The 13,561-nt window shown below is 51.1% G+C and overlaps 1 protein-coding gene across 2 annotated transcripts in view; it reads left to right on the top strand.

Moving 5' to 3' along the window:
- NPAS2 (neuronal PAS domain protein 2) overlaps window positions 1-13,353 on the top strand; it is a 181,588-nt gene extending 168,235 nt beyond the window's left edge. For both annotated transcript variants that reach the window (XM_060027269.1, XM_060027268.1), the window contains exons 16-21: window positions 1-5; window positions 5,575-5,772; window positions 7,573-7,748; window positions 8,091-8,183; window positions 10,677-10,842; window positions 12,712-13,353. The exon at window positions 1-5 is cut by the window's left edge and continues 142 nt beyond it. In XM_060027269.1, the coding sequence (XP_059883252.1) occupies window positions 1-5; window positions 5,575-5,772; window positions 7,573-7,748; window positions 8,091-8,183; window positions 10,677-10,842; window positions 12,712-12,879 (806 nt within the window). In that variant the 3' untranslated portion in view covers window positions 12,880-13,353. The remainder of the gene's footprint in view (window positions 6-5,574; window positions 5,773-7,572; window positions 7,749-8,090; window positions 8,184-10,676; window positions 10,843-12,711) is intronic.
- The last annotated feature ends 208 nt before the right edge of the window (window positions 13,354-13,561 follow it).

Genomic DNA, 13,561 nt, shown 5'->3' with positions numbered 1-13,561 from the left:
TCCAGGTGATGCCCCTTCCTGGGCCGGTGGTGCGCTGAGCTCTGTCCTCCCCCCGCCCCCCCCCCCCCCCCCCCCGCTCTGTGATGTGTCCTCATCCACCCTTGCAGGGGCAGGCAGGACTTCCTCCAAAGTCCTCTGTGCTGCCTTACTGAGCTCTGCCTCCTAAACAAGTTGAAACCTCCACCAATGAAGTGCGAGAATGAATTCCCACCTCCTCCATCCCCAGCTCCAGGCCAAACCTGGAATTCACATGACATCCTCTTCACTCACTCCTCACTCTGTTGGGCACATGTTTCCTGCATCACATGCGCTTTCTTTCACGTGTTTGGTGGTTGGTCGCCCTGCCCTGACTCTGGCCTCCCTCCTATGGGGTTTTAAACTCCCAGCACATGTGTAACTACTTTCTGAACACCCAGCGCAGGCTGCTGACAGAGAGATGGAAGCAGGTCTGCTCTTCCCTCTCATCCAAAGCATGAATGCAGGGAGATATGGGAAATGATCTGTGCTGTGCACCCTGCACCCTGCGGGGAACGGCAAAGGAGGTGGGAGCTGGAGGTCAGTACCCTGGCACCCCCGGCCCACCCCACTGCAGCATAGCAATTGGGGCATCATTCTGCATGCTCTGAGAGCAGCTGCTTTTAACCGTGACCCCACCCCACCCCCAGATGTCACATCTTTGAAGCCTTTCGAGAGATTCTTTCTGGAGGAAAAACTTTATATATTGGATCTCTTTCAAGGATAAATTATTTTCACTTAAATTAGTCCAGGACTGTTTTTCTTCCCAAGTGCATGCCCTTGGTTGTAAATGTCGCCAACCTTGGAGTCTGCCCTGAGAGAGGTAAGCATTGGCAGCCACCTGGGGAGACAGAAGGAAGAAGAAGACACCCCTGGGGGAAACAGCTGGAGCACTGGCCCTGCTGCCCCCTGCCCCAGCCTCCACACGGCCCTGCGTGTGGCCACAATAACACCCCAACGGGCACAGCCCTGAGCGGAGATGAACACAGGATAGTGCAGAGGTGTTAGGCAGCCTGGAGACGCCTACAGCCGGCCATCCTGCCTCCCTGGGCCCCGATAGGCGCTCCCGGCGGGCTCTCCAGAAGCTCAGGGACCCCAAGCAGCCTTCTCTGTCCAGTGGGGCCCCTCCCCCCACCCAAGGCAGGGGAGCCCAGTCAGGTGCGCCTGCGCAGAGCCCTGGGCACCAAGCCCCGCCCACAGCCCTGCTCCCGGCCCACAGCCCCTCACCCCACCCCCCTCCTCAGCGACACCCCCAAACTGCCTAGGGACAAGACTGCAGCATTTAGGTGAAAACGCATGGAGTCATCAAGGTGTCAGTCCCTTGTTACTTATTTGTTCCCAGCAGTCTTATTTTCTCACTGATCCAGGGTCCGATGGCTGGAACTCCCGACTCCAATTACTTGAATGGAATTTTTACACTAACAGGGAGGGGGCCTTGCGTTAGAAGCTGCTGAAAGCAAGGTAGGCGGATAAACAGCCGCCTCACAGCCCGAACTTTTCTATTTTCAACTTTAAAGCTGAACTCTTAAATAACCGGGACACAAAGCTATCTCTTTCACTCCTTGACATGAAGGGTTATTGCTTTTCTTTGTCCTGATAGTGCATTTTGTTGACCCCCAACGTCTAGCACCTGAGCTCTGTAAGGGATGACGTGGAAACCAAGCCTCCTGCGTTTACCTCTCCTGGTTTCTTCCCTGTGACCTTATCTTTGCAGTGGAATTTTCCAGTGAACTTGGAAATCCACAGATAGTCAAACCAGAGAACGATTCCTCAAGGACTCTTTCTTCATGTATTTTTGCAAGTCTAAGGATTTAAAGAAATACGTTCTGAAATGTTCAGCCAGAATGTGACGTTTAAAAAAAAAAAATACGTGAGTCAAGCATAAAGGATAAGCAAGTAAAAATTACTCCACTCCTCCCCCCCGAGAAAAGTGGGGGGATAGATTAAGAGCAAAACGTTGATAATTGCTGAAGTCTAGTGATGATACGTGGGACTTCATTATACAATATCTATCTTCTGTACTTCTGAAATGTTTTGTAATAATAAGTATTTGTAAAGCTAAGCATATAAGAACAATGACAAACCATATGTGAGCGTAGGATTGGTTTGTTCTGGAAAATGAGAAGTATGTTTTTCCTCTAATGACTTTTTCCACTTGAATTAGGGAACTGTTTCTCTCGTGCTTTCTCTAAAACTGACCCCAGAGCCTAGTTAAGAAGTCATCTTCTTAAGCTATAAATTCTCCTTTATTGTCGCTAAAGCAGAGGCAGGTATGTGTACCCAGTAGCAATCCCCCTCACCCCTCCCCCCCCGCCCAAGTCCTTTATCCCAAGTTCAGCGGACTTTCCTACCTAGTCCATTGGCTCGGAGCTTTCATTGAGACTATACTATGTGTGCCTGAGATGCTTGCTAAGTATGATTTTTTTTCCAAAAAAGATTGGGTTATGAGGGAGAGGTTCTCAGGGTGTTGTGTTTGCACCTAGATGGGGTCATGAAGGGCGCTACATAGATTGCTGTTCTGTTGAAAAGTTGTCACCTCTTGCGTCCGTGGGAAGCCGCTTCTTAATTTATTTTTGAGAGAGCATTCGCGCCCTCTACTGGCGGTTGAAAGAAATACCGAGAAAGACACCTGTGACAATGGTGTCTTTGGTTCTTTAATCCATCCTTCCACCTTTCCTTCCATCCCTCTATTCATTCACCATCCATCCATCCACCATCCATCCATCCATCCATCCACACACCCATACACCCACACACACCCCCACTCCTCCATCCTTCCATCCATCCACCCACCCATCTGGCAGACACCCAGTATGTACCAGGCCCTTGATTAGGTGCTGTGGGGATACAGAGACACACAGGACAGGGTTTCTGCCCTCAGAGAGCATACATCAGTGGGACAGAGTAGCAGACCAAGCAATCTGCCATAACGCAAGCATAAACAGTTTCCCTTTGAGCAAAAGCTTAATCTGTTTGTTGATTCATTTATTTGTTCTGCTCATTGCTCAGATCGTTTTTATATGCCCAGAGAGGCAAAGGAGCTCCTTTTCTATTTTAGTGTTATTGTTATTAGCTAACGTTTATTGAGCACTTAGTACTATGCCTCAGCATAAGTCCCATTCAATCTTTATGAGCTATGTGCTGTTAATGTCACTGTTTTATTAGTGAGGAAACCAACAGTGACTTTGAAAAGTTTTGAAAAGGGCCCAAGGTCATACCACTAGTACATAGTGGGGTTGGAATCTGAACTAAAGTCTGTCCGATTTAAGCTAGATTATACTGCCTGTCGTGCATAAAGGTTGCATTTATTTGAACTCTAATTAGACGGTAAATTGTATCCCACCAGAAAAATGCATGTTATTTAGTTTGAATACTGGGTTTTTGCTGAAGTGTAAATTACCCTGCGTGCTCTAAACAAGCCAGGTCGCTGAGATTGCGTAAAGCACTAATCCTAAAGGTTTGGGTGTTGAATCTGAGAGGATGAAGACCCAGAACATTCTTCTTCACTTCTAAAGTGACAAAGAGCCCTCATTCAAAACTGCAGGCTTTTCTGGTGGGGGTGGGGTATGAAGGAAAGTAGGGAGACCTGGTGGTGTGGCAGGAAGGGCACTAGATGGGAACCTCGCTCGGGTCTCTGGGAGATGACTTGACACCCCCTACGGAGCGGATGCTTGAACTAACTTAAGTGTCTGCCTGGCGTGATTTCACATCTGTTGTTCCAAAACCCCTCTGTCACTCAGGAAATGTCGGCATGTCAGTTCCATACTGGGTATGAGGTTATGCTACACAGAGTACAGGAATCGGGGTTGAAGGAGAGAGCCTTAGCCGTCAAAGCTAAGGGCCTAAAATGGAGTGCAACACTGCTTGTCAAGAATCTGATACAGACAAAGTGAGAGGGTGGCACGGACATACATACACTACCAAACGTGAAGTAGATAGCTAGTGGGAAGCAGCCGCATAGCACAGGGAGATCAGCTCGGGGCTTTGTGACCACCTAGAAGGGTGGGATAGGGAGGGTGGGAGGGAGACGCAAAAGGGAAGGGATATGGGGATATATGTATATGTATAGCTGATTCACTTTGTTATACAGCAGAAACTAGCACACCTTGGTAAAGCAATTACACTCCAATAAAGATGAAAAAAAAAAAAGAATCTGATACAGATAATACCAGTTTTTAATGCCCAAGAGGAGCTTTTGTTAAAAGAGCTACAGGTCTTAGGTTTAAATTATTATTGAAATTACTGAAGTTGTTTTTCTTAAACCTTTAGCGTCAATTCACAGATTATATTTTATTTCCAAATCTACTGATTTGGCTGAAAATAGCAATGCTTTTACTTGTGTTTGTTCACGTTCAATCAGTTTATAAATTTAACAAATGGTAAATAGTCAACATTCTCTACCAAAGCCATTAACTTACAGATTTAATATATCTGAACCTTTCAAACATTTCATGTACCTAACAAGGCAGACTTATAAACCTAAGAAGTAAAATCTTTCTGGGCACTTAAGGAATTCTTTTAAATTGAATACGCCAAACTTATAAACGAGGTGTATCAAGGTTCTCAGAACCACTTAAACACTCTTTATAAACTTCATCAAATTCTCTTAAACCTTTCCCATTAAAACAACCAGGCTGATACATTGCAGCCTATTGAATGTCTGAGACATCTTAGGTAACAAATAGAGATTAGCATGGTGATTGTAAAACGTGTTCTTTTTTTTTTTTTTTTGCGGTACACGGGCCTCTCACTGCTGTGGCCTCTCCCGCTGCGGAGCACAGGCTCCGGACGCGCAGGCTCAGCGGCCATGGCTCACGGGCCCAGCCGCTCTGCGGCATGTGGGATCTTCCCGGACCGGGGCACGAACCCGCGTCCCCTGCATCGGCAGGCGGACTCTCAACCACTGCGCCACCAGGGAAGCCCCAAAACCTATTCTTAATCATCATTTTAAAGTACATGGACTTGATGTTATGTCACCCTTTGGATTTATTTGCTTTCCTGGGAATGCAGAGGCAACTAATTAACCAGAGCAGATCTGCCCTCTCAGCTGGAAGCTGGGGTAGAAGATGCTAATCGCAGGATGGGTACAGACCATGGTCACGGTCAGAGGTTCAAGACCAGGCACAGGTCCTACTGCCGGGACGATGTGCCCCACACCACTGGTCAGCCAACCCTCCTCTGCCACTGTGATTGCATCATTCCCTCCATTCACAAGATGTTTTTCCTTCTAATAAGAAGTGGATAAGCCAACCCAGACTAAACAAGCATATCAAATGACATATCTGGGTCTCAGCATCTTTCACACTGTTAGAACCCCAGTCGCTCAACCGGAACCTTCTTGAGGGCAGGGTCAGCATCCGTCTGACCCACTTCCCTTCTCCGAGCCGTGCACTCTTCTGGTGGCATCCCAGGCACTCAGTCCAGTGGGTGAACCTCCCCAGGCAGGTCAGAGGGAGTGAGAAAGCTGCCATCTTGCCAGGGACAGGCCATACAAAGAAGGTGCAGGCCTGTGAAGGCACTGTGATCCCAGCCTAAAAAGCGCTTTGCTTCTGCTTCCAGATGTTTCTGCAGCAGCCAGACGTATCCCTGAGCTTCAGCAGTGCCCAGCGGCCCGGGGCTCAGCAGCAGCTCCAGCAGAGATCGGGCCCAGGCCCCCAGCCCCAGCTCGTGGCCAGCCCTCAGCTTCTGGGGCAGGTGGCCTCTGCCCAGGTTACAAGCCAGCACCTGCTCAGAGACTCGAGTGTGATATCAACCCAGGTAAACATGCTTGTCTCCAGACTCAGTCCTTGCCACCAGCAGACCAGGAACCTACCTCCCCTGTGACCGGAGCTGGTGATGATGGTGGGGTTTTTCTTTTCTTTATTTTGTCACTTTGAAGCCCCAAGTTCCATTGGTTTCCTTCTCTGTTTTATCAGTATATTAACATACCTTAAAGGTATCATGCAGGGAATTCCCTGGCAGTCCAGTGGTTAGTACTCCACGCTTTCGCACTTTCACTGCCGAGGGTGCAGGTTCGATCCCTGGTCGGGGAACTAAGATCGCGCAAACCGTGCGGTGCAGGGGGAATAAATAAATAAAAGGAACAACTTTATTAGAAAAAAAGAAGAGGTGTCATGCAGCTGAAACTTTCAGCTCTGATCCTGAGCTGGGCTGGAGGTAGATATGGCCATCCCAGACATGCATGCCGAAAGCCACACGTCCCCACATGCATGTCCTTGGTGCCCATCACCGACTGCTGGTTTTAGCCATTACCAGTGTGAGAGCACAGTTATCCACTTCTGTTCGTCATCCCTTTCCCCAGGGCCACCAAGCTTCTCCTGGTCCCCCAGATTCCCTGTTGATCCCCATCCTCACAGCCATTACCACTTACTACAAGCCACCAGTGACCTTGCAGTCTGACAGGGTCACCCATCAGTCAATGGAACTGAATCCAATGGAATCGAGAAGTTCTGAGCCCTCGTTTCCGGATGGGCACAGCTTGGAAGGCGGAATACAGCCTCTCCTGAAGCCTCTTATGTTCACATGGATTCAGTGACATCTGCTGGGCTCCCAGGGGAACAAAGATAAATGAGAGCTGTCCTTGACCCCAGGGAGTTTCTAGTCTAGCAGGAGTTCTGGGACATAAACATCGATGTACAATAAAATATGGAGAAGTCTATGTATAGGAGAGTGTCTCCATCTTCACCCAGATTTAAGGGTTTTACTTTAAAATGCAGCCTTTGGGTTCTAAAGGTTAACAGGAAAATTAATGGATGAGACTAGCCAAGAACATTCTGGAGAAGAAAAAAACTGAGGTAGGATTTACACCATGTTCAAAGATTTTGTAAACGCTCTGAGAATATGGTGGTACCATCATATTAATGGTGTCAGTGAAACAGAGTGGAAAACCCAAAAAGCAAAAGCACACGCAAGCTCGTTCCCTCATTCATTTACAATTTCACTCAACAAATGCGTGCCAGGCACTAAGTCCTGAGCACTGAGGGGCGGCAGTGAACGAAAGAGAAAAGGAAAAAAATCTCTGATCCAAGTGGGGAGAGAGAAACAAACAAGTGACAATTAACAGTGTGACAGTTGGTGATGTGAGACGGCTGGGGAAGGCGGGCGAGGGGCTGGAGGTTCACTGAGAAGGTAATATGCGAGCGAAGAACTGAGCCTGTGAGAGAAGGAGGCATACTGGTACCAAGAAGAAGAGCATTCCATGTAGAGGAGGTGCAAAGGCCCTGGGGCAGGGGTGGGCCTGGTGATTTAGAGAGTCAGCAAGGAGATCCATGAGTCGGGAGTGGAATCTATGAAGCAGAAAGTAGTTCCTAGTTCCATTCAATGCACGTTGGTTGCTTGTCTGCCGCAAGCCCGGCACTGTCCTTGCCCCAAAGGATTTAAAGAATCCTTGAGATGCTTACAATCCAACGGGAAAGACAAGTTCATAACAGCTCAGTCAATAGTCATTGGGTCCTAAGCGAGTGCAAAGGCCAAAGTGGGTGAAAGACAGAGGTTCTGGGGAGGTGATACCCGAGTTGACTTGAAGGTTTACCTTTCTCACCGCAATGGCTGCTCCAGGGTCCAAAGCCATTGAGAAGCCCGCAGATGATGCAGGGGAACAGCCTGACGCCCCAGTTCAGCAGCACCTCTGCTGTGCTCCCGCCGGCTCTGAGCCTGACCACGCCTGCTTCCGCCTCCCAGGAGGCCAGCCAGGGCCAGCCCAGCCCGGACTTCAGCCACGATCGGCAGCTCAGGTGCGGACCCTGTCCTTGTTGGAAAGATGACTGAGACGTAGTTTTATACCGTTCGTTTCTGGTCTTCTTTCTGCCGGAGATGGAGGCAAAGTTCAGACCGTTAGGCTCTAAGGCCTCTGCAGCTGATCTCAGCTCAGGAAGCGGCAGGACAGGGCGAGGGTCTTGATGGCCAGAGGAAGTGACCTGCTGCCTCAAGGACCCTCTGAGGACGGAGCAGGCCCCGTGGGGATCCGGGTCAGCCAGAAAGGGCGCAGGCAGGCTGGGCAGGCGCTGGGTTGGCCGGTGGGCCTGCAGCGCGGGCACTGATCGAAGCCGCCCGTTTATCTCTTCCTCTGCTCGAAGGCTGCTGCTGAGTCAGCCCATCCAGCCCATGATGCCCGGGCCCTGCGACGCGAGGCGGCCCTCAGAGGTCGGCAGGCCTGGACGGCAAGTCAGGTAGGTGGCCCGGGGGCGGGGGGAGGAGGAGCCACACCGAGCGGTCTCAGGCTGCTGGGGTTTCACCTGCCTGGACCAGCTGCACCCCTTGTGAGTCTGGCACCACAGGCAGGGTCCAGGTATGCCAACACCCTTCGAAAGGACTCTTCTCAGCTCTTCTTTCTCCATTCCCCGTGGCGGGAGAGAAAACTGTGTCGGCGTCCCATGCCGAGAACAGGACCCAAAGGAAACTATTAGTTATACGTCAAGTGTGTCACCACCTTCCGATCTTCGCAGGTCTAAGTGGTAACATCCCAGGTAAATGGAGCCTTCCCCGCCTTCCCGAGGGCACACCCAGCTCGCCTGCTCTGTGGTTCCGGTGCCGTGCCGGGGGCTGGAACCCCCTGCAGATGTGGGACTCTCCTGCCCTCCCAGACACGCATGCTTCTCTCTCTCTCTCTCTCCTCCCCCGGGCTCTTTGCTTGCAACCCTCGGGACCCGAAGAAGCAGCTTTGCTTTGCCATTGAATTATTAGGGACAGAGGTTACTGAAGACAGAGGGAATACTTGAAAAGCTACTGGAAAATAGTTTCTAGCCCTTGGAGATGAAGCAGACACCATTGTCGTATACAACACTGGTTTAATTTGTGTCAGAAGTTCACGGGGACAGTGCTAGCTGATGAGACCTGCCGCACCCCCATGCGGGGGCCTTGCAGCCATCCCCTGAGGCCGTCCCCTCCGCTTCCTTCCTCCTGTGTCCTCCTTAAGCCAGTAATAATAGTAACATCGGGTGGTTACTGCGTATTCTGAGGGTTGGGGCCTGTACCTACATCCGTGAAACCCCTATGATGGTAGAGGCGGGCAGGGGCTGGGCACTGCGGGGAAACCACCTTCAGATTCTCTGATGATGCTCTCAATCAGGCAGGGGGTGCGGGGAATGTTGGGTTTGGTTTCTGACCTCTCCAAGTGATCCAAATAAGTGGAAACAAAAACGTCGCTGTCCAGAGATGCTTAAAATGCAGTGAACTAGGCAAAACTGGATATTCTTTCCTCTGGGAACTCTAGAGGAAAGCTGCCATTTTCGGTCAACCCAATTATTTATACCGTCCCCACCTTCCCCACCTTCTCTTCCAGACATGACCTAACACTCCATCTTCTAGGGCGGGTCAGGGTCTGCCTGCCACACACAGAGGCCCCTTCAGGGGAATTTTGGAATCCCCAATGCCTGTTACTAAATGACCCATACAGCGATATAACATTTCTAAAAATATAATGCTAAATGGACTTCTCTGTAGTGTCTTTAAATATCTGTTCTTGGTCTGGGCCCCTCCAGAGCTTTCCCAAACAGCCTTCCCCTTGTTATTGGACCATTTTCATTAACTACTCTTTCTTTAAAAAATATATATATATATATATATTCTTCATAACATGAAATTTCCCATTTTATCTATTTCTGAGTGTCAGTTCAGTGGCATTAGTACATGCACGTTGTTGTGCAACCGTCTTAAGATGTTGTGCATCTTAAGAACTTTTTCATCATCTCCAACTGAAGCTCTGTCCCCATGAAACCCTAATTCCCTATTCGCTCTTCCCCCAGCACCTGGCACCCGCCCTTCTGCCTTCTGTCTCTGTGAATTTGTCTCCTCTAGGTACCGCATCTAAGTGGAATCGTACAGTATTTGTATTTTGTGATGGGCTTATTTCACTCAGTATAACGTCCTCAAGGCTCACCCATGTCGTAGCATGTGACAGAATTTCCTTCCTTTCTAAGGCTGAGTAATAGTCCGCTGTCTGTATAGACCACGTTTTGTTTATCCTTCATCCATCGACAGACACTTGGGTTGCTTCCACTTTTTGGTTATTGTAAAAACTGCTGCTGTGATCATGCATGTACACATATCTGTTTTAGTCCCTACTTTCACTTTTGGGGGGCATACACCCAGAAGTGGAATTGCTGGATCAGATGGTAATGCTAAGTTTAACTTGTTGAGGAAACTTCGTACTGTTTTGCACAGCAGCTGTACCGTTTTACACGCCCACCAACAGTGCACAAGGGTTCCAGTTTCTCCACATCCTTGCCAACACTGTTACGTTCTGGTTTTTCTCATAATAGCATTGTAATGGGTGTGAGGTGGTGTCTCATTGTGGTTTTGATTTCCATTTCCCTAATGACGAATGGTATTGAACATCTCTTCACGTGCTTATTGGCCATTTGTAGCTTTTCTTTACGGCGATGTCTGTTCCTGCCCTTTGCCCATTTTTTAATCAGGTTGTTTGCATTTGTTGTGATGGCTGAGTTGTAGGAATTGTATTTATAGCCTGGATGTCAATCTCTTGTTAGATATATGATTTGCAAAGGATTTTCCAGCAGCCTTTTCCCTGCATGGATAGGGCGACGCACACAGGTCTTTGTGATGAAGTGCAGTCTGTCTCTTTTTCCTCTTGTTGCCCATGTTCTAGGTGTCATGTCAATAGCTTTTTTTTTTAAAGGTCTTTCTTACGTGTCACCAAACAGGTATCCACAGAGCCAGGCCGCGTGTCCAAACCCAGACGTGCACACCACCACCAGCAGCGCCTCGACCCCTGTCCTGTTGATGGGGCTCCACCCCCACTTCCCCACCTCCCAGCCGTCGCCCCTGAAGCCCGCGCAGACCCAGCAGCAGCCTCCGTGCTTCCTGCAGGTGGGGCCGGGCTGCACCTGGGCGGGGGAGACAGGGCCGAGCCCCCAGCCCAGGCCTGACAGGCCCTCCCTCCCGGGCTTTCCGTAGGGCTCTGGTCCTCAGTGTCAAAATAAGCCCCAGACAGATTCATAGTTGAATCTTCGTAGTTTCTAAAGTTTATAATGCTCAAAGTTGGTAAAGTCTACGTATATACAGTGTGAGAAATTTAGAAGCAGCTCTTATGCCTCATGTGGTTATGTGCTAAAAAGGTCCTTTTTTTTTAAAGTAATTTTTATTATGGTGTCTGGAGTTTTTAGAGCAAAAATCAGACACTGATTGCTATGTGTGTTGGACTTGTTAGTGTGTTTATATTGCAGTCTCATACAAATACAAAATTAAATCATGTTTAAAGATTCATCAAACTTCCTTTAAATGAATGAGATGACGTTGCATGGAATTGGGGCTGTCCAGGAAGATGGGGGGCATGTTTCCTTGTGGTCACTTCTTACTTCCAGCAAGTGCCACGTACACTGGAAGGAAGGAGGGGAGAGCAAGTGGCTGGGGGCTCAGATGGGACAGAAGTGTCTGCTGGGGCTCTGGCCTTCCCTCCCGCACCTGCCCGGGTGCCCCTTCCTGCCCCAGCCCGACCCTGTCATGTGGGGTCTCCAGCCCCGAACCGCACCCCACCCCCGGCTTGGGCCCCTTCAAAGCCAGAGGGGGCTGAGCAAGGTGACTGCGGTGCAGAGTCTTCCTTGAGGTCTAGAATGTAATTGAATTCCAGAGCTGCTCAACTGTGGTATAGTGTTCAGATCTCCCTGACTCCAGGCCTAGTGGGAGTCAACTCAAGACGTCAGCTTTGCCTGTCCCGTCAGCCCGCAGGACCCCCGAGGGATCTGGGCTGGGAAACGATGGGCTGTGAGAAGGCAGGGAGCGTCTGGCGGCGAGTTAGAGGCCGCCCATATATTCCTTCATCGGGAGTGACAGACGCGTTGGCAGGGCTCAGGGTACAAAGGGCGCTCAGGGGCCTTGAGCGCAGGGAGACAGGGGACATCGCAGAGGGCGCCCAGGCCTGGGTCTGTGTGGGTGGAGCGCTGTGGCTAGGTGGCCTGGCGGTCCAGTGGTTACGACTCCGCGCTGCCACTGCCCGGGGCACAGGTTCAGTCCCTGCTCAGGGAACTAAGATCCCCGCATGACATGCTGCCGGCTTGGCCAAAAAAAGGGGGGGTGGTGCGGGGAGAGGCCCTGGTGGAGAAGGGACGGGGACGGCTGAGTGGGGGCGAAGGGGACAGTGTTGCAGCAGGTGAGGCAGCCTGAGCCAGGGTGGGGGAGCAGCCATGCCTGGGTGGCGTGGGGAACAGGGCAGACCGGATTGCCTGGCAGAGGAGGTTTCATGGATGGGGACCGTGGGAGGTGAGATGGAAGGATCCAGAGTTAACGTTTGACCAGTTGAAGGTTCTGAGCTGTAAATTAGGGTGCTTCCTGGTGGATACCGGCCAGTCATAGTACTTGGAAGTAGTTCTGGAATCAGGGGCCACCGGTGAAAAGTAGGCAGACGGCACGCAGGCGCGGATGCTGCCCCATCCATTATGTGTGTGTGGTCTCAGGTTCCATCATCCCAAAACGCACAGGCGACGTGGAGCACGTGCTCAGGAAACCGTGCCCCGGCCGCCTAGGCCCGGCCGCTGGGCCAGGAGGAACCCCTAGCGCTGGCAGGGAGCTGGGCTTCAGAATTCGCACCCTTCTGGCAGAGCCTCGGCTTCGTCTCTCCCGGCCTGGCGCTCCCCCAGGCCCCGGCCGGGAGGAGGGTCTTTATTCTGACCACATCACCGCCCCAGCCGTTCAGGGGAGGAGTCCCTGAAGTGCAGAAAGAGCCATTTCCTTTCTTTCCAGGTGCAGGCACCAACCTCTTTGCACAGTGACCAGCAGGACTCGCTCCGCCTCTCCACCTACTCGCAGCAGCCAGGGACCCTGGGCTACCCTCCTCCCGCACCCTCGCGCCCTCCCCGAAGGCTCAGCAGCCTGTCTGAGTCCTCAGGCCTCCAGCAGCTACCCCGGTAGTGCCCTGGCGCCTCAGTTGGGTCTCATCAGCTTTAACCAATGGACGGTCGAGGGGGGGGATGGCCAGGGAGTTGGGGAGAAGAGTTTAAAGGACACCCCGGCTTTCGTGCGCACCGCATCCGTTTCAGAGCTCCTGAATGGTGACAACGTCTGAGCACAGCGGCCGGCCCGTGGAAGTGGGCAGGGACACTGGCCGTGTTTCCCTGTCCCTGCACTTTACGGCCACAGTCTACAGCCATACCTGGAAGGGACCGCGGTCCGCACGGGAGTGCATCACTTAGTTCACCTTAGTGACGGCTCATCTCGCTGCATCCTGCCCCCGCCCCGGGAGCGCGCCGGTCACTCCCACCGCTGCCGCCCGTGCGCACGTGCTCATTGGCCTGCGCTCTCTTGACTCTCTTTCCTCTGCGTTGGAGAAGCACCGGGTCAGGGATTTGTTGAAGAGAGAGAATAAAGAGATGATTTTTTTCGTTATTTCTAGATGATTGCTTCTGTTTTAATTTGCACAGCTGCACAAGGAGATAACTTAGGCACCTTCCTTTCTTAAAAATACTGTCTCCTCTCATGACTTCATTTGGAGACCCCAGTAACAAAAACAGCCCACCAATCAGATGGCAAAGCTGGTGGTCAGTCACCGGGCTGCAGCACCACACCCTCCGGCCTGACCCTAATGGAATAAGGC

This window comes from Delphinus delphis, chromosome 12, assembly GCF_949987515.2.
Source record: "Delphinus delphis chromosome 12, mDelDel1.2, whole genome shotgun sequence".
NCBI lineage: Eukaryota > Metazoa > Chordata > Mammalia > Artiodactyla > Delphinidae > Delphinus > Delphinus delphis.
Note: the sequence above shows the minus strand (reverse complement) of the source record. Positions and strands in the feature narration are given on the sequence as shown.